At 44.3% G+C, this 20,188-nt stretch overlaps 1 protein-coding gene across 1 annotated transcript; it reads left to right on the top strand.

Moving 5' to 3' along the window:
* The first annotated feature begins 6,204 nt into the window (after positions 1–6,204).
* Positions 6,205–17,541, top strand: cdca2 (cell division cycle associated 2). Its single transcript, XM_068759263.1, has 11 exons — positions 6,205–6,439; positions 6,634–6,770; positions 8,218–8,383; positions 8,703–8,857; positions 9,242–9,391; positions 9,883–10,015; positions 11,293–11,621; positions 14,343–14,405; positions 14,584–14,655; positions 16,272–16,422; positions 16,652–17,541. Exons 1-11 carry the CDS (start codon positions 6,205–6,207, stop codon positions 17,539–17,541), a joined length of 2,481 nt encoding a protein of 826 aa, XP_068615364.1.
* Positions 17,542–20,188: the final 2,647 nt, after the last annotated feature.

Here is a 20,188-nt window from a genome sequence, read left to right on the forward strand (position 1 = left end):
GCCCGTCCTCCTCCGTCTCCATTTATCCTGAGTTGGAAAAACAAAACAACCAACCTACCTCCCTCCTTTTAAGGATGCCTGCTCTCACTCTCTCCCCATGGTCTCTCTCTCTCTCTCACTCTGCCAATGCCTGCTTGGCTCACTGGAGACATCGATAGCACACAGCATGTTAAATATACACACTCGTCAACCGTGTTTTGCCAAAAATGCAGCCGTGTTACTATTGTGTTTTGGGCAACATGCACTCATGATTGTGGCGGTTTCTTCTTCCACTGTGCAATTTGCCACAGGTGTATATTGTGTATGTAAAAGGCTGGACGCAGAGGAAACCTCAGAATGCAAAGCGAATGGCTCGTAGCCGCTGGGCTGGAACAAGGCGGCGGGCGAGGGAAGCAGCTGAGCATCGGCATGAACCGGTTCTCTGTCATTCTGCCCCCTCGAGACGTTTTCGGCTTAATGCACTTCAACATTTTGTGTTTGTGAGCCAAGAGTGTGAGAGCAGAGTTAACAAGACTAATTAATCCAGATGCAAGACGACAATCACGTCCCCCCGTAGAAGGAGCACTGCGTGGGGGGGGGGGCAAAGAGGAGAAGAGAGCGAGCGAGCGAGAGACAGAGAGGAAATGAAATGGAAAAATGAAGCGGATCGGCGCGATGAACACGAGTGACTTTTGGAATGAAGGACAATCTCTCAAACGTTCTCTGCTCAATTTGTATTTATTTCCCTTTGTTGTATTTATCCGTGGTGAGAATTCACAGCCCCTTCGACTTTCATTTGTTGTGATGTTTGACTTCAGATGCAGTGTGTCTTGTTGTTTGTCTATGACTTATGAACTTCATCAGTGTTCAAACAGATCTTGAGTGACTGGAAGGCTCCTCTCTGTGAACGGCAAAGCGAGGGACAAAGCACTTACGCCCTTTTCCTATCCTCCCGTAGAGACTTTCAAACGCACCTTCTGCTCCAGTGGGACGCCCGCTGCACTCTGATTCGTCGGGTCACAGTTGTGCGACAGATGTCTGTTCAGTTTGAGCCCCTTTGGGACTTTTGCTCCTGATTTCATAACAAAGAAATGGCCGTTTTTAATTCAGATCTTTAGCAGTGGCACAATAGCTGCTCACTTAATTCCAAATGGAAGCCGATATGAAGACATTCAGCGTGGAGAATGTAGTCGAGACCGCTGTGGATGTCTCAATAAGTGCTTTATATCTGTGTGTCCGGTTTGGGTGATAACTCGCACTGCCAAGAAGCTTAAAGCCCCTCCCACACGCACTTACTCACACACTTGTGGTTCCCCTGATTGCCAATGCTTCTGGACTGCAGTGTGTATGTGGTGCACCCTGACCCCCCCCCCTACCGATGCCCAGAGACCGATCCGGGGCTACTGTGGACTTAAACAGAGGACACACACACACACACATAGTGTTTTGTGATGCTGGCATCAAAGCGAGGAGCAACCACAAACCAGTGAAAGGTATTCTTCCACTTAATTAAATTCATGCAAACGAATTGACATAAAGTCTTAACCCAACTTGAGTCTTAAAACAATTTCCTATAACGAGCTTATTGGCTGCTCAGCATAGCAATAAACAAGCATTTTGTTTATTCGGCTTATCTTATCGGACTCATCTTTTCGCTAAGGGGAGTTAATTCAGCATTTTGAATACGGTCATTTGCCTTTTCCGCTGAGACTTAAATGAAAAGATCGATATCGCTCTTATCTCTGTTACACGTGAAGCTGCTGAAAGGCAGTTAGCTAAAGCAGCACTGAAACTGAAAACAGTGTGTGTGCTGGGGGGGGGGGGGGGGGGGGGTAATTAAATTACACACTGAATTAAACCATTGAAAAACTATTTACAAAATATTCTTTTTAGGTCAGTTGTTTCCCAATGACTGGAAAATGTTCTGCCATTCAGACCTTTTCACGTCAACACCACACAAATGTTCTTACATTTTCATACTAACGTTAAAATATTGTGTCCTCTTTTTTTTCTATTTTCTTTTTGCTTTATCCGACAGGAGTGGCTTTTGTTTTTTTTTGGATTATGTCTGTCAGGACCAGAGCAACGCAGCAAGAATGATGGAGAGGACAAAATAACCTTGTCCCCCCCGGCTGTCGACAGAATGCTAAGAGAGATGCAGAATATCTAAATGATCCCAAGGTTGAAGAAGCACTCGGCCATCAGCACTCCATCCTCGTGATGCATGATCCTCTGCAAGTGGACTGTCCATCTTTGATATGATCTTCATTGTACAAGTGCGTCATTTTGATCGATTTCTGGACTTTTACAGACACTGAAAATGTGGGACACTAATGCTCTCTTTGGACAACGAAAAAGAACAAATGTTTTTATGGTTCAAGGGTTGTCAAAGAATTTATGGCTGCGCTTCAACACGTTGACTTTTTCTGTGCCTCTTTCACCTTTTGGATAAGCCAAAGTTGACTGCAGTTGCTTTTGTTCTTGTTAAAATACTTCAATTGATTTGATTTGATTCCAGGTCGATATTTGAGTCCGTCCGCTTTGCTACACTGTGCTGATACATGCAGCCTTTCTGCATAGTTTATCTGCAGCTAAGTTGTCCCTCAAGTATAAAATGCAGAAATGACTTGAAGCTAAAGGGCTTCCTGTCGGTGACCTGTTACTATGTCAGTATTGATCTGCTGGGAGCCAGTTCTTTACCCCTTCTCTTCATGAAAGGCTGAATAATATACCAAAAATTTAAAACTCATCTTATATTAAACTCACATGGCATACAGTTTCCTCTGAATTATTTTCAAGATAGGGAAACTCCAATGCAGGAATAATGACTGGGAATCTGACAAATCATTCACATTTCACCTCTTTTTGATTGAACTGAAACACACTGAAAATCTGTAAGGAAAACTGATCGTTGATCCAAATTCAACGTGTTTCCTATTCCATTAATTAGAACATCATCTCCCCATTTCTGCATCCAGAATGTTTGTTTCCGTTTTGTCCTGATGTGATATTTCATAATTAATTAATTTCTTATTTTATTTTGTTAAAATACATGAAGAAAACCATAAATTATTTGGAGGTCTGTGAAGCGGTTGAAGGCTAATATTATCCAGTGATCAAGAGTGATCAGGGAAATGAGAATGAATGTCAGGTTTCCTGCATTTAGCAGATTTACACTTCGCAGTCTGGCATTTGTGATCCCCACAGTGAGTGTAAATTGGCTGCTGCGCAGATCAGATCTTTCTTTCAGCCCCTTAAAAATCAAATGTGTCTGTTGATGCAGAGCAGAACAGTCGATGGAATGTGTCCCCTTTGCAAAATGAAAGTCCCTGAAGCAAAAAGCTAAGACATTAGCGCTTTACACTGGTACTTGGTTAAGTCTTAGTATATTTCCCTTCTACCTTCGGGATTTTCTTTTGATGTAACACCGCAGAAACAGAAAAGATAAAAGATTACAGGTCTCAAGTTTTTTAAAAATGCATGTATGATGTACTTTGTGCATTTTTCTTCAGTTCTTTGTTCTCTCAAAAAAGGTTTTTGCTCATGAACTTTTCCCTCGCACACGGCTTTATGTTTGCTGTTTATTTGCATTATTTGAACTATTCCATCACTCCAATTGGATTTTGCCCCACATTTGCTTTATTGTATTTTTTTTTAAGTAACTTATTTCACTTGTAAAAACATGTTGATATTTATTATCATTGTACATATGTCCTTATTTTTTATATGTGTATATATACACAAATAAAAATAGAGATATAGTTGAGATGTGTGACTTTGTTTCTTAATAAAGGAGTCCACAGATTTCACATGCAATTTAACAGTCTGTTTAAAACATTTATATAATAATAAACGTAATGATCTCAAAGTGATGTCATTACCGGTAGTTAATTTACCAGTCTAGATTTAGAACACCAACCTGTTTGTTGAGATGGAGGCTCATTACAGAAAGTGTAGGATCCAGTTTTTTCTACCACTTCACTCATGTAGGACCTAAAAATCAGGATCTGTGAGCCTCTGTCTTCACAGGAATGCTTCTTTAACGCATGCAGATGCTTATGATTCAGGCTGGTAGAGAGCTGTGTGTCTCAGTTTCTTAAAAATGGAAAACATCTTGTTTTGGACAAGTCAAGCTCATGCAGTTTTATTTCACCTATGAATATCCAGAGTTTTTTTTTTTATTCTCCTCGGCCTGTGCAGCACAACAACAATAGTCAAGCATTCATCAACTTGCACAGCATTGCCTGCATGCCGTCAACGGCAGAAGCCACATTACTTCATGTGGCTGACAGTTCCAGCTGCATAAAGAGGCCTGAAGTTGCATCTGATGTCAGTGGACTGCAGCCACACCACACTCTCTAAACCTGACAAAGGAGAAACTCTGGGTGTGTGTTTGCAACTGGAAAAGTCTGAAGAGGTTTTCAGAAGCCGGTTGCAGAGCACTGTGAAAAGGGTGCAATAGTACAACCGATGGCTGGTTACATTATTAATATATGACAATTTGTCCATTTAATTTTTGCTTTATATTGGTGGGTATCTGAGTTATATTTGGGGCTTGGCTCACTGGAGACAATTAAAAAATGAAATAAAAGGATGTGAATGACACACTGATTATTCCCCGTTGGTTCCCCCCGAACCCACATCGCTGCTGTGTGTTAAAAGGAATAAATGTGGCACCAACCTGCCCAGGGACTGCCGGTGGAAATTAGCATCTTGCTATAACCTGTACAAATAAATAAAACCGGCCAACCAACCAATGCAAAGTCACGCTATTCTCCAGTGAGAGAACTGCCAACTCTAATTTTGAGCATCAGGCAGACCATCTAGGTACTGAGAGAGTATAATTTGAGACGACATTATGAAACGAAACACGCGGACAAAAACAAGAATATGGACACGGAACAAAGGCTACAGAAGGTTGAGGAATTAAAACAAGGCCTCAAATCTCTACAGTCGCTGTTCAAAAAAGCCAAATCACAAAGCCAGGCTGTTGTCAAGGCCAGTTTTATTTTGGCAGAAGAGATCGCTAAATCAGCCCGGCCATGTACAGATGGGGATTTCATCAAGAACTGTATGCTTAAAGTTTGCCCAGAAAAAAAGCAACTCTTTTTAAACGTGAGCCTGAGCAGAAACACCGTTCAGAGCGAATAGACCAGTTGTCCATCAATCAAATAACTATAAATACGTAAATATGCATAAGGAAAAAACTAAAATAGATAAACGAAAATTATGGCCGTAAAAAATACAGTCTGGTAAGGGAGTTGAGGAAAGGCGCCTGATCCACACCCCGGATCAGTAGGAGGCGGTAATGCTCCTTCGCAAAGGTTAACCAGCTGAAAACCAAAAGGACGAAGAAGAAGATTCTCATCTTCTATTGGTCAATTCATATTAAATAAGTTCCGGTCTCTTTCAAGCGCATAGAAGATACGGAAGTTAGTACCTCCGTGTGAATCGTGATGCTTAGTTATTTCTGGTATTTTTTTAGCTTTTTATTTTTTTTAAGCTTGAATATATAACGCACTGTCTTTTTTTAATAATTTTATTGCTGAATTTTGTTCGTGAGCTTTACGGACTCTTGCGGAGGGATCCATGGGTGGCAGCTGGGTCTGGAGAGGAGCGAATTTTGAATCCGCCGTGTTGCTCCTCTTTTTCGAGTTTTACATGGATATATATTGAAATATAATTTATATTTTATTGTGATACAGTAGTGTACGCGATTTTTGTATATGGAATTCTAACAGCACAGAAGCGTGTTTCATACATTTATGAGGTACGTGTCCTCACGTTACTCGATTATTTTCCAGATAGCATGTAGCTGGATGTGTGCTAACGTTAACGTATCTAGTGATAAGCTTGTGGCAAACAAGGGTTAGCATAACTTTCCGACTATAATGTCGTGACATTTCTTGACAGTCGTCTTGGCTTTACTGTCGCCACAGAATTAACGTTAAATTACAAACACTTTCATTATGAGACATGCAAGAGAAGACGTCCGGAGTTAACGCTAACCAAACTTGCTAACTTGTTTCACTGTGTTCCTGGGTTGGCTGACTATGTTAACGTCACTGGAAAATGTACTCTTTGCAGCGTCGTGGACTTAATTATAAAGCTTTGATCATATGAGATGTTGAATTCGTTCTGTTGATTAATGTCATGGCTAACAAACGTTGAGTTTTTATAAACCAGTGACTACACGTCACTTTTATGCAGGACTGCTGCCATGCTATGGTTCCAATTGCTGTCAAGCTAGAAGCCCCATTGGCATGTTCTGTGCAGATGGAGAGCAGTGATGCTGGCACCTTGGAAGATCAGTGGGAGAAAATGCCATCCTCCTTGCAAGAGGCTGTTCCTCCTGTATTGCATCACACCTCGGCCCCATTGAATTTCACTGAACTCACTCCTTGTCAGTTTGGAATCTCCGTCCGGAGTTTCATCCCAGCACCAGCGTCAAACCCCAAAGGTGAGAGGACTTGTCCTTTGTTTTATGTTGCAATGACACCGCCTTCCATAGACAGAAGTTTTTACTTTATATTGATCTGGAAAAAAAAAAATTTTTAATAAATGTGAAAATGTTAAACCGAGCATAATTTGGTATTTTCCTGCAGTCACCATGCAGTCACGCGTTGTTGAAAGAATATACTCTTCTTCTTCTAGATAAGACTCGTTTAGCGCAATTGAAAGCTAGACGGAGGTCCACCATTGGTGTCCGAGGCTCCCCGGAGACAAATTCCCTCATCCGGTTCATGGCGCAAGAGAGGATGAAGACCCCACCAACCTTAGAAACGCCAGAGGTGAGCTGCTTCATACACAGTTTAGAAGCCTTGGAGCCTTGTAAGGTAGTAATGGAATGTGAGGCATTGTTTTTATCTGACGGATACAACAGTTAAATAAACATGAATATGCGGTGTTATAGCTATTGTATGTGGCTGCTCACATTTGTTTTTAGATATACAGTATAATTGGGCTAGATCATGTCGCGCAAAAAATATATATAACAATGTCAGTAGTTATTAAATGATCTAATTTACTGTACTTTACGATAATTCTGGCTGTGGGAAGAGTATCCTGTTAATGGTTTCATCCTGAAGACACTGGTGGGTTCATGAAACCATAGAATATAGTGTTAACACGATAAACAGAAAATAATTCATCAGTTTAGAATGTTTTAATACAAGGATAATATACAAACAAATACAGTAATACCTTGACGTACAAGTCGAATTCGTTCCTGGACTGAGTGCGTAACTCGAATCACGATCGTGTCCTGGAACACGCTCGTGTGTCGAGGTATTACTGTATATACATTTAGTTCTGAAAAATAACGCTCTCAGATAAATGTAGCAACGTAATAAGTCTAGGAGATGTAGTGGACTGGAAGCATGATGGAGTATAAGTACTTTGAAATTACAATACCTCTATTCCCCCCTTTCATGTTTCTTACCCCGAGAACATTTCCGGGAGGTTTTTTTTGTTTGTTTGTTCTACCCCTGAATATAATAACTGAGTATTTAGATCATCAGTGAAAAACATTTGTATTGCTTTCAAGCTAGCCCACCCTTCTTTGTTGTTTCTGTAATTCAAAAGACTACACAGGATGTCCCAAATATATTGACTGCTCAAAACAAGCAAACAGCAGGTATATATATATATATATATATATATATATATACACAGTATATATACATATACTAGCTTCTTCACGCCAGTAAGACGGAAATCAACATCAGCATTCTTGACAGAGAGGAGGCAGCACCAAAAGACTTTCATGCACAGTGCGTGGCAAAATAACGATGTACAAAAATATTTAGTTTGAAGTAGAATGGGATCAGAGAAGTTTTTGTGTTCATTGTTGAATATCCGGTAAAGCCGATTTAAATCTTTCTGAAATGCTCACAGAAGGAACAGATTGAAGTCTAGACTCCTTGAAATCGACAGGCGACCAACTGAAACGCGTTACCTTGAATTATTTCTCTCTAAGTATTGTTGGAAACGTAGGATATGAGAACTCTAGATGCAGGAGAAGATTTTGCTTGACAGAAAGTACTGCTTTACCCTTGTTTGAATGATAATGTCAGGATATTCTCAAGCGCGAATGAATGACAGTTCACCAAAGCGTATTACAGAAAGGACGTGACAAATATGCTGCCTCGCCGAAATACCGCATCAGTGATCTCACTAGTCTGTGACCTGTCAAGCAGCTTGACTGAGCAGGTGTGTGTCTGCCGTCTCAAATCTCAGCTCGCCAGAGGTAGTGCCTTCCTACCCCGGGTCCCCTCCACACTGAGGGAAAAGATGGCCTCATTCCAGGACTTGATGAATGGGGAAGAACGTGAGGTCTGTGATTCAACGCCATTGCAGGACAGCAACACCGGAGGAGGAATCAGGACAAAAGATTATCTGTCTGGTGAGGCTGCCTCATTGCCACAGGATTAATAGTGCCATTTCTCAAGGAGGATCTGTGTCGGTAGGATTTCTTTATGGTTGCTGGGGGGGGGGGGGGGGCGCTGCTCAAGAGCAATGGATTCATGCATTTCCACAGCATAAGCGTTATTCTGACCTCACGGCGGTGGTTTCTGCACAGTTGGGTCCACTTATTAAATTGTTTCTGTGCTTCTTGTGGCTGAAGTTCGACTTCATCTCCTTTCCTTTGAAAGCCTTTATGCCTTTATTTGAATATCATGTGACGTATTGCAATGCCCCGTTTGTTTTTGTCCACGTATTAGATAGGAAGAGCCATTATGGAGGGAAAGAGAACTGCTCATCACTGACGGCACCCACACCCAGCAAGAGGAGCCCCCTGGCCCCCCTAGAAGCCTGCCAGTTGGAGATTAGAGAGACCAGTGCGCCGATCCTCCAGTTCACTTTGAAGGAACAAGAGGTACACCCGCTCCGTGTACTCATTTAATAATTCAACTCAAAGCTGTTACCTCTCTGTACGCTGCTTGCATTGCCTGCGCTGATTATTTACACTCATCTCTGGTTGGTAAGTCTCGGTGCTACACAGGACTTTGACTGCAACTATCCAAAAAGGAAAAAAAGCATGCTCTTGAGCGCATCACGTTTGGTTCGTGTGCTGAATTAATGTATCTTTTGGTTTCTAAACTCAGATTTGACTTGTATCTGAAAGTGTGACATCAAGTTGTTTGACTTCAGAATCATTCTGTGCACAAAAACAGCAGTTCCATAAATGTCTCCTGTATCCCTGGCGATGCTTTTGCTGTTGTACAACAGAGTGAATGCAATGCGTGTTCTGTAATCGTAGCCACAGGAGGACAACGCGCCTGGGAAGCGGGTCATGACACCAGAACCACTGCCATCCAGGGAGACTGTGGAAGACGCCAAAGCTGCGTTTGTATCAGCACCGTTTCAGGCTGGCCTCCAGCTCCAAGCCTGTTTTCCTTCAAATGCAGAGGTCAGTTCTTTATCCCAACAGCTTTTCTAGTTTAAGGTTGTCTGCATGTTCAATTTTGTCAAAGTGTTACGCCGGATGCATTCCTGCCACAGGCCTCTGCATTTATCTGGGCTTGTGGGAGACACTGGCAGTGCAGTTTTCTTCTGAATAAAGGCAGAGTTAGTGTCATCGAGTCATCAAGATGTAGCCACGCCTCTGTCTGCAGACGTTTTTACAATTATGAATGTGTTCTTATTCTTATCTTTTACCCAAAACATCCTCTGGACCTCAGATTAGGAGCTAATTGCTAACAATGAATGGTGCAGGGAAGAGGTCTGTCATCTCAACACTGTATCGGCTGGCCACCGTGAAAACCAGCGTTTAAATCTGTTGTCGGATGATAATCAATGGGTTTTGAGATGACGCTCCAGTAAACCGCTGGAACACTCACTCTGTTCTGCTGAGTCCCTTCAACTCCAGTATTTGAGCTGTGCATTATTCTGGGTTCACAGGACGGTGTGTTTGATATCCAACGCACCAGCAAACGGATGAAGGCTGATGATCCTGCAGCTGCTGCAGCATTCAGGCCCGAGTCTTCCCTCGACACGCACCATGTCGCGTCTCCGCTGGAGGAGGACCCCGCAGGTAGCCACGCAGAGCTCTCTGTGGCCACGCAGGAGCCTTTTGTTTTTGCTTTAACCTGTTGCTTGAAGCTTCTCCGTGTCTGGAGAGCAGACGCGGAGAATGTCAACGTTCTCAGTGAGAATATGAATATTAACTAATGTCAGTCCAGTTTTCTGTGTTGGAGAATAAGGCATGAAATAAATCACGTGTTTATATCGATAAGTAGAGTAACCATCACCAGAGAGCCGCCGCCGCCAGCCGTTTTCCAGCATAAACAATAGCACCAAACGAATAAACTATTTATATAATTTCTGTCGTATTGATTATAAGAGTTTGACAGGTATTTTATTTTGAAAAAAACGACCGGATTTTCTCCGACGTCACATTCACTTGTGGATCTTCTTGGTCAAGTGATACGTTACTCCAAAAAATAAATAAGGACGGGAGCAATTACTGAGAGTACAACTTCAGAAAATGTACATTTATGGTGTAGATATAGGTGTAATAATCGTAGTTATTACAACTGCATAATATACGGTTTAGTAGTTACATTTATGTTTCTCTTTTTTAATTTAATTACCCCGGCCTGCAGAAAACTTTCCCGGCATGAAACTGGTCCGTGGCAGGGAAAGGGTTGGGGGGGGGGGGGCTGTCGTACTTTTGTATAATAACACCGATCGCTCATCGATGAGCAGTGCTGCTGCCACCTACGGGGGAGAGCTCGTCATTACGGTACTGTAGAAGTCCGACCTCCGTCCGATGCGCCCATGGAAAACCTACTTGACGTCTGTCGACGGGGGCAATGGGGGGGTTAAGATCAGCACTCGTCCCACTGAGGAGCAAATTCGGTCCTCCCAATACGAAAACAGACATGACAGATCTGGTTTTATTTGATTATTTATTACTAGGTTAATTATCTTTTCATATACTATTATAAATTTTAATTAGAATGAAATGTACCGGTATGAGGAAACTTTCATCTATGTTGATTGAACTTGCAGATCCGCTAAAATTAAAGATACCAAAATAGTAACCAAATAATAATGAAATACTGAATCATAGTCTCAGAAACTTTCTTTCTCTTTAATGCTATATATTAAGGAAAATAACATGTAAGAGAGTTTCATGCGTTCTGCTGATTAGGTTTCTGACTGTTTTGTTCCCAGGTTAAGCCTCTGCATTGATCACACGCATTCTGTGGCTCGAGCTCCAATCAGCAGTGATGGAGACGCGACCGTATGGTTGACGTTTTCCCGCCTTTCTGACACGATGCTTGTTCTGTTTTATTGTACTTTCAGAAGACGTTGATTCCATCGCTGAGTCCACAGTTAAAAACATGACAAAGAGAGTGCGCTTTGGATGTTCTCTCTCTCCTGAGTTCTTCGATAAGACCTTGCCCCCGAGCACACCATTGAAGAAGGGGGCCACGCCTGCCCGAGCAGCCACGCCCGGTGGGAGCTTAGCGCTCCGTTCAGTGCTCAAGAACCCGCAGGAGGGGGAATCCCAATCACCAGAATCTCATCCAGACGCCAGCGTCATTGATTTTGGTGCTTCTCCGACACTTTGCATTCCTCACAGTACAAGAAGAAAGTCTGAGGGAGAAGACGGCGAAGAGAGTGTCTGGAAGGTAGAAAAACGTTCCTGCGATAACAGCGACGTTTCCTACGGGACGATACATGTTCCATTTGTTTTTATTTGTTTCTTGATTTACCAGGTAGAGCAGCACATAAATGTAGTGACTTACATTTATGTTATGTTCATGTTCCACCACATTCAGTGTCTCAAGGAGAACTGTTCTCTTCATGACACCAGGAAAGGGTTCTCGGTCATCTTTCCTTTCATTTCTGAAACACCTGCTACCTTTAGATCAGGGGACCCCAAACTTTTCCCTTCTCTGATGGAGGGCCGGGGTCAGTTTGTACAGGAAAAGTGTGACGATGGCAGGGGGGCCTAAACGTTTATTGTTTTCCAGACAGCCACCAAATAACCCTTTCTTCACAGAAAAAAAGTCAGGAAATGAATAATAACACTATTAATAAAATAAATAATCATTAAAATGGTCCCAAACGGAAGGAAGGATGCTTTTCTTCAGAATATTAATATATTCTCCACCATCAATATTATTTTTAGGAAACAAAAGATCGAATTAGTGACCCCTCTTAAATGCACCGAATACCATTATTGGTCCCCCACCGGCTACTCGTGTTGTATGGAAAGGAAAATAAGAAAATGTTCTTTTATATATTTTTTGGTCTCTGGTATTGTTCAGGGGGCCAAATGTGGAGGCGGGCCGTAGTTTGGGGACCCCTGTTCTGGCGTGCTCGCCCCACCTCATCAACAACACAACAGTCGGGGGGTCAAACTTGGAAGTGTCTCCAGTTTCCCCAACTAAGGAAGTTTAAAATAAATACGTTGCTGCAAGAGTTCATGTCACTGTCACCACCTGATCTGATCGGCTGCTTCCTTCAGACCATCATGGAAGACTGAACTAGACTTGAGGCTTTCACTGTGACGAGAAGCAAACTCTGACCTGCTGCTTGCTCTCCATCTTCTGATCCCAGGTTGCTTTCCCTTCCATGGAGGAGATTGACTCTGCTTGTGATACAGGTTGGTTATCAAAGTTTATTTTACCATAGGTTATTTATTCAGATAATATATGCCGTCCGTAGAATACAGTCCATTTGTGGCTTTTCCAGAACTCGCATTGGACCTCCAGCCGTTGAATTTAGATGCTGCCTTCCACGAGGAGTCTCTTTCTCTCGTTCTTCCAGGTGAACTCCTGTCACACGTCCATGTTTTATCCTTTCTTTGTCATTTAGCTTCATGTCTTTAGCGCTCCTGTTTTTTCACTGTCAAATTTGAAGCTACGATAATAAATGGAAATTAAGAAACGTCCAGAATCCTCATCCTGAGTGAGTTTAAGAAATCCAACCTTTTGCAGCCCAGTAGGATCCAGCTGTGAGACATTGTCTCTGTTTCCTGTCCCAATGCTAATCACGTACTCACTACTTTGACTTGCAGCTAACGATTCTCAGACGGTTCTGAACCAAACTGCATTCCTTACTACTTCCTGCGAATCTGAAACGGAATCCAACTCGACATCCACGTCAGAGGAGAAGCAACCTGAAGTCCAACCGAGAACCCAAAGAAGGAAGGTCTGCAGCCATTACCAGCTCTGGTTTTTATTTCTTGCTGTGAATGCAAATGATTTTTGCGTCTTGGACTTACCTCACACTGCAAAGCTAGTCCTCGCTGCAGTCTTCGGGAGACTAACAATATGTCTCCCGAAGACGTGTCCTGAGGCTCCAAAGTGAGTCTAAATAACTGATTAAACCAGAACGATTCAAAGAGATCCACCAGAGGATTGCAGTAGCTGTAGTTGAAAAGGTTTCAGTGTGACCTACAGTGTTTTAGGGTTCCTTTAGAACCTCTGCCATTGAAACATGACATATTTCGGTTACTCTGAGTAGATTTGCAGCATTAAGTGATCTGTAGTGATCGGAGCGTGTTCGGTTCTGCTGCTCCAGACGGGCAGTTTCTCCTGCATGACATTGATGGATTATCTTTGGAATTGCATTTTCTTTTCTTTTTTTAATCATCTTTAGCCCTTTTAGAAAGACTCCAACAGATAACTATTGCACAAAATGAACAATTCCTGAAACACAAACCATGTGAAGGACAGAGACTGCTGCCATGTTGGAGCAGTCGTTTCTGAATGATCAGAATAATTATTCAGGAATCCTGCTTAAAAAGTGGTATTAGATAATATACCAAAGAGTTGGTGCGTTCAGCAGGTGCCGGTCCTCCTTTCAGCGGGTGCAGGTCCTCCTTTCAGTAGGTGCAGGTCCTCCTTTCAGCGGGTGCAGCTCCTCCTTTCAGCGGGTGTAGGTCCTCCTTTCAGTAGGTGCAGCTCCTCCTTTCAGTAGGTGCAGCTCCTCCTTTCAGCGGGTGCAGCTCCTCCTTTCAGTAGGTGCAGCTCCTCCTTTCAGCAGGTGCAGGTCCTCCTTTCAGCGGGTGCAGCTCCTCCTTTCAGCGGGTGTAGGTCCTCCTTTCAGCGGGTGCAGCTCCTCCTTTCAGCGGCCGTCTGTGCTAACAAGCTCACTGCTGTCAATTTAAACTGAATTTATTTGCTGCGTCTGATTGGAGCCTTTCAGGCTCCAACTGCTTCTGAATTTACCTGCTGTTTTTCTGTCTGGACTGTTTTAGGAATCACTGTGAGGGAAGTCTGGGATGGGGTCATCTGTCCGTGACTCAGCATATTAACATGAGGGAATCGTCCCCCACGCATGTCCGGACTGAAGCGTTTCCCTTTCGTACGCCTGACACGTCTGCCTCTCTTCTGTTACAGCGAAGGCCAGAGACTCGATCCAGCGCCGAGGCTCCGGCTCGTTCCAGCAGTCGAAAGAGAAAGGTCTGCTCTCGGTTCACCTCTTTACTGTAATAATTTAGGGATCATAACGTGCTCCCGTCTAATGTCCAGAGTCCAGTGGGTCTGAATGTAATTGTGTCCCATGATAGTCCCTGTATTTGTGTAAGTATATGTTAGACAGCCTTTAGACTGTGTTCTCACACCAACTCTGTTCTCCCAGTTGCCGGAGGAGAACGTACCCGCTAAGAGGCCGACTCGCTCCGCTGCCAAGTCAGCCTCCAGCAAGATAAAGGTGGGTCGGTTGAGGGTTTGATTTCTCTTTACACTTCTCTGAGAGATCAGCAGAGATTTCTGTCACGGAGGCAGTAATGGAGCCGATAGCCGTACAATCGGAATACGCATTACTTCGGCTGAGCTGCAGAAAAGAGATATATATATCAGCAAGATTTATCCTCCTCAGTGAAGGATTATAAATGTTGGGAAGTCTGTTGAAATCACAAGATGTGTGTGTGTGTGTGTGAGAGAGGAGAACTTCCACTGCTGCACTGTAGTTTTTGACACACACACTTAACGGATCCCATGTGTGCCAGCCTCCCATCTTTGACTGTGATTCAGGCCTGATTTGATTTGACTTTCCCAAAAACAAGTCACAAATGTGTATTTGTGTATTTGTACTGTATATTTTTACCTCCACTGAGGCAGATAACTCCTGGACGGATCTTGATGAAATTTTCAGGACATGTTGGGAATGTTACCAGGAACAGATGATAACATTTTAGTGACGATCCAGAACAGATCCTGGATTCTGGATCAGTTTGACATTTTCTGTAACATCGCAGTCAATGGAGCTTCAACATGTGTTCCTCAATATCTCAGTTGATTATTATTATTATTGACCGATGTTTATGGAATTCGGTTCGTCATGTGATGGGAGCCTCTATCTCACCACAGAATTTCATCTGGATCGGATCCAGAATGATGTTAGGAAAACATTGAAAACCCCAAAGTCAGTTAAAAATACACTTCAACTCTGATTCACTTTTACTTTTTATGGTTGGTGTGGAAAGATACCAAGAACAATCTAGAACCTTTTGATGATGATCCAGATCACCATGTGGACTGTGTGAATCTAATGATGAGGGGAATGAGCTGCTCGGCGGAGGTCTAGTGCTTTTCTAGTCGGGTCTGTTTCTGTCCTCAGACAAAACGTAAGATGGTCAAGCAGAGTTCAGTGTTCATGCGCCCCCTATCTGGAACTGAGTTCCAGAGAACTCAGCCTTCCTGTTCACCTTGTTTTTTATTATTCCCTCTGTTCTGACACAGCACAGTAACTTTTATCCTTCTATTTCTGTTACCTTTCATTTTCTTTTTATAATTTTTTTTTAATAACTAAATCATTTCATGCTCTTTTATTATGTTTAAATGCTTTTGTGTCGCACTTTGAATTGCCTGGAGTTTAACAAATATTATAGAACAAGAGTTATAGAACAACACGCTATAGGACGTATTATTAATCAGTTCATAAATCCATTCTCGTCCTTTTGACCTGAGTCCATCTGTGATATTAACTAAATAAGGAAATCCTGTGCAACAGTTTCCAGGATTAATGTGTGTAAACACATTTTTGGAATGCAGTTCAGTGACAGAGAATTCAGACGTTTCAGGGCGTGGCTACACTCATAATAAATGTTTATCTGGACACATTTATTGTTTTCATGCAGATAAGACAATAAAGAGCAGCAATAGACCCCCGTAGAAGTCATTGGCTATTCGACAGTCAGTGGAGTATTGATTGGTTGAACAGAAAATGATGGCTGTATTTTAGAGGAAGTGGATATTGACGAGCCAGAGACGGATTTCTCTTCACTGTCCAAACGGATCTAACTATGCAGATTTGTCTTTTCCCAGATGGCATCAACAGCCAAACATCAATGGAACAAGGAGGTGGATCGGTCCCTGTACAGCACGCGGGTCTATGTCTCCAAGAAGCCCGTCCTGAGTACCATCACAGAGAGTCTGTCCACCAACCAGTCTCCGTCTCCGTCTCCGAGCTGCACCGGTAAGACGCGCAGCCTTTAGCTCCTCACACTCGCAACAATTTAAGCATTTGATTGCTGCGATTTTGGGTGGAAAATAGTTTGAATTACTGATTTATTTATTTTCCTCTGATGTAAAACATTTTTTTTTACCTGCACCTATAGTTTTAAGTTGTTTGTTATTTTTAGGAGTCTTAGACGACAGCAGTAGTGAGTAGAAATTAATATCTCTGTCCTCGCGTCTCCCGTCAGCCTCCGATTGTGCGATCAACTTGAACCCTGAGACGACTAACACGGCAACAAACATCTTTGAACAACCTTCATTGGACTCCAGTGAAGAAAGCACCACAGGCGAGAGCAGGAAACGGTCACGGACACAGACCGGTAGCAGAGGACAGAAAAAGAGGAAGATGCGGGTCTCTGGTGGGATCTTGCCCGGTAAGGACACTCTGGACCAGGCAGGAGGAACGATGGAGGAGCACCGTGAGAACCACAACACTGCTAACCTCGAAGCATCAAGGGAAGCCCCACCGTCTCACACTCTGCTTGAACAAGGGGACGCTGACACGAAACCCAACGCCCACGCAGAGTCTGATGGGAAATTAGAATGTCCCAGCAGTGTGGATGTGCCCCCGCCCGACTCTAATAACACCGTGGGGCTGCCTTCAGAGCCAGCACGGAGAAAAGCTGAGAAGGGCAGACGGAGTTCTGTCCGGCAGAAGCGGGTGATTCAGGCAGAGCTCCTGCACACAGGTCATGAAAAGGAGGTGAAGGAGCAGGAGGTGAAGGAGCAGGAGGTGAAGGAGCAGGAGGTGGACGCAGCTAGTCAACAAGAACCTGTCCACTCGGGCGCCGATAGCCGGGAAGACGGGGTAGCAGTCGGTTTGGACCTCGCCCCCTGGCAGGCTGACTTTAATTTTGAGGATGTGTTCAAACCGGTCCCCACTAGAGGGCAGCGCTCAGTACGCCGCAGCCTGAGGAACCGGTGCAACGCAGACGGGGGCAGCAAGGGTGCAGGTCTGGCCTGGCTGCCTCAGACCCCCCCTGTCGACAGTAAAGCGTCCCGAAGGAAGACCCAGAGGAGGCGACTCAGCTCCGCTCTGGATGTCCAACAGTCACTCCCTGAGGAGACGGAGGGATGACGAATGCGTTCATTGCACTTTCAGACACACCCGCCCTGTTTCATCCAATACAAATTCCATCACCAGCTGAACTGACTTTTATGTCTGACAACATTTTGTTGTTTCTTCTGACCGGTCATTTGTAGTGAGTTTCTCTCCGCTGACCAAGAGCCCAATCGCCGCTGCTGACCACCTACTAATCAATATCCAATCACAGCGCATCCTCCGTCTCAACTGGATTGAGAATGTCCAGGTCAATATCTCCTTTTTCTGTGGGTAGATGGAGACGGCTGCACTGCAACCCCCGTCCGTCCGTCCGTCCGTCAGGCAAGGCAGGGGGGGGGTGGCTGGAATATCGAGTAGTGAAGGAAGGAGAAGCTGCGGCTTCCATGTAATAATCAGATCTACTGGCTCATGATTCTGTGTTCACACTGTCCACCTGAGTGGGGAAGTCCAGACGAAGCTCTTGCGCGTTCAGCATATTTTCACACCGAAGTGGTCCAGCTTTCCCTCACAAGGAACTTACAAATGCATCAGAACAATATACCTGCTGAGTTTCAGCAAAGCCAAATATCTGGCAGTAAATTGACCTCCAACCTCAGGTTCTGCCCGTCGGAGACTCAAATCGGCTCCTCCTTGCTTTGCTTTGTCCGTCTGTCAAAGAGGAATGGAGCGAGCAGTAACACTTTGAGTTTCACATTCAGTTCACGTAGGAAAAGTGGCTCCCAGGATGATGCACGGCTGTGATCGATCCATCGCCGGTAATTGACTCTGCTTTTACATCAAGCCAGAGTCAATCGGCTGAAGGACACCAGAGTCTCCTGAATCCAGACCTGTGCCAAGGTCTTTCCTGTTTCTCACTGGAAGACAAATGGACAGAATTGCATGCACACTGGTGTCGCTCCGGTGGCTCTGTGTTGCCATCTGTTGGTGGACCTGAGGAGCTGCAGTCTATCTGCTTCTCAAAGTGAGAGACTGATCTGTCCGAGGTAATGTGCTAGTGTTTAATTTGGTCACCTCTGTATTGTGTGTGTGTTTCTATTCTTTTTTTTACAGGCACATGTGACGACTCTTTGTCTGCTTTTTAAACTTGTAACTGGGAGCATCTTTGTGTCGCCGTTTCATTGTGCGAGTTCACAGCCAAACTGCTGCACCTCTACAGGAGGGGGTGTGGAGCCAAACCCCAACCCCCCCGTCCCCGTCCCCGTCCCCCGTCCCTGTCCCTGGCAGGCAGACGTGCACAGTAAAGACGGCTTAAAACCAGAACAATGGGGTCCTTTGACCAAAACGACTCCCCCAAGACATGTGGCCTCCTGTCACCGTGGCAACCCCCCATGGGACGGAGAGCGGGCTGACAGCTGGAGAGGAGGACTCTTAAAAATGGAGTCCATTTCTTTCCACTGAAGCGCCGCTGCTCTATATCATTTCCTCCTCTGCTCGTATGAATGTGGGTTGCAACTTTACCACTTGCAACAAATTCAACTCCCCCCCCCCCCCCCCCAAAAGTACAAGACAGATCCCAGTAAATCAACCTTTATGGGGCTTTTGTTGCCGTTGGTAGTGAGAGTGTTGATCTCATTGATAAATATCAGGCTGAGCCTCAACCTTTCAACTCGCTGTACTCTTGATTTTACGCCTCGTTTTGAAACGGATGAGCGCCGTTAGCGGAAGACAAACAGGCGTCGTTGGTTTAGATTTAGAGACTTTGGGTCTTTCATTTAGTTAATTAGCCGCTGAATGGTACTAGGTTGTCCCGCTGCCTCAGCCCATTCTCTCCTGGAAGCTGTGGGCCCTCTATTACTGATGCTCTGGGGAGCGCTCTAAGCCCCACACAGCTCATCTACAGCAGCAGGAGGAGGGCAACAAACAAAGGCAGGACGGCAACAAGAGGCCCCCTGGTCCTCGCTGGGTCTCAGTGGCTGTCTGCGTCCCGCAGCTGCTGGCTCGGCCCTGTTTCTAGCAGCTGTCTCTGCGTGCCGCTCGCTCTGGGACCGTTTTAAGCATTGCTTGTCTTGTGTTGGATCAGAACTGCTTGCTTCAAACTCTTGTCAAACGGCAGATTCCCGATTTACAGATGAGTCTCAGATGGCGCCCGATGGAATGCTGTAGATCGACGGTGCAGTCGAGTTCCCTGCTGAACGAGCTCACGGCAACGCGGTCACAATGCAGCATTCAAATGTTTCTTTTTCAGTGTATTTGTCTGCTTTTGATTACAGATTCAATCTGTACAAACGTTTGCTTCGTGGGTGTTTTCATTGGTCCACAATTAAACACACACCAGGTGTGGATTTTCCTTTTACATAAACGAGGATATTTGTCCTGGAATATTTCCACCTGCTTAAGATGTTCCTCTTTCAGCACTGAAAAAAACGACCCGAATGCTGGTGGAAAGAAAACTGTAACAAAAGCTGCTAGAGTCGGTAACAGAATAAAACTTCTGGATCTGCTGTGCCAGGTTCGATCTATCCTGTATCCCGATCGTGAAGATGGATGGATCGGATCTGAACAGAGCGCCGATTAAAGGAAGTGGAAGGTGTTTCATCTTCGGCAGTCGTGGTTACGGTTGTCTTGTCACCGTTTTTCCAATCTGTAGAGCTCAGATGGTAGCATGAGTGGCTTCCAAGCGTTACTCGTTCATGTTTAAGTAGCAGCTGGCGCAGTGGGTAGC

This window comes from Brachionichthys hirsutus, unplaced genomic scaffold, assembly GCF_040956055.1.
Source record: "Brachionichthys hirsutus isolate HB-005 unplaced genomic scaffold, CSIRO-AGI_Bhir_v1 contig_721, whole genome shotgun sequence".
In the NCBI taxonomy this organism is placed as follows: domain Eukaryota; kingdom Metazoa; phylum Chordata; class Actinopteri; order Lophiiformes; family Brachionichthyidae; genus Brachionichthys; species Brachionichthys hirsutus.

What these genes read in the sequence shown, in the direction of transcription:
- cdca2 (XM_068759263.1), top strand. Translation starts at nt 6,205, where the DNA reads ATGGTTCCAATTGCTGTCAAGCTAGAAGCCCCATTGGCATGTTCTGTG. An exon ending in GACAAAAGATTATCTGTCTG is followed by an intron (nt 8,384 to 8,702) that starts GTGAGGCTGCCT and finishes TCCACGTATTAG; the next exon opens with ATAGGAAGAGCCATTATGGA. An exon ending in GCGAAGAGAGTGTCTGGAAG is followed by an intron (nt 11,622 to 14,342) that starts GTAGAAAAACGT and finishes CTTCTGTTACAG; the next exon opens with CGAAGGCCAGAGACTCGATC.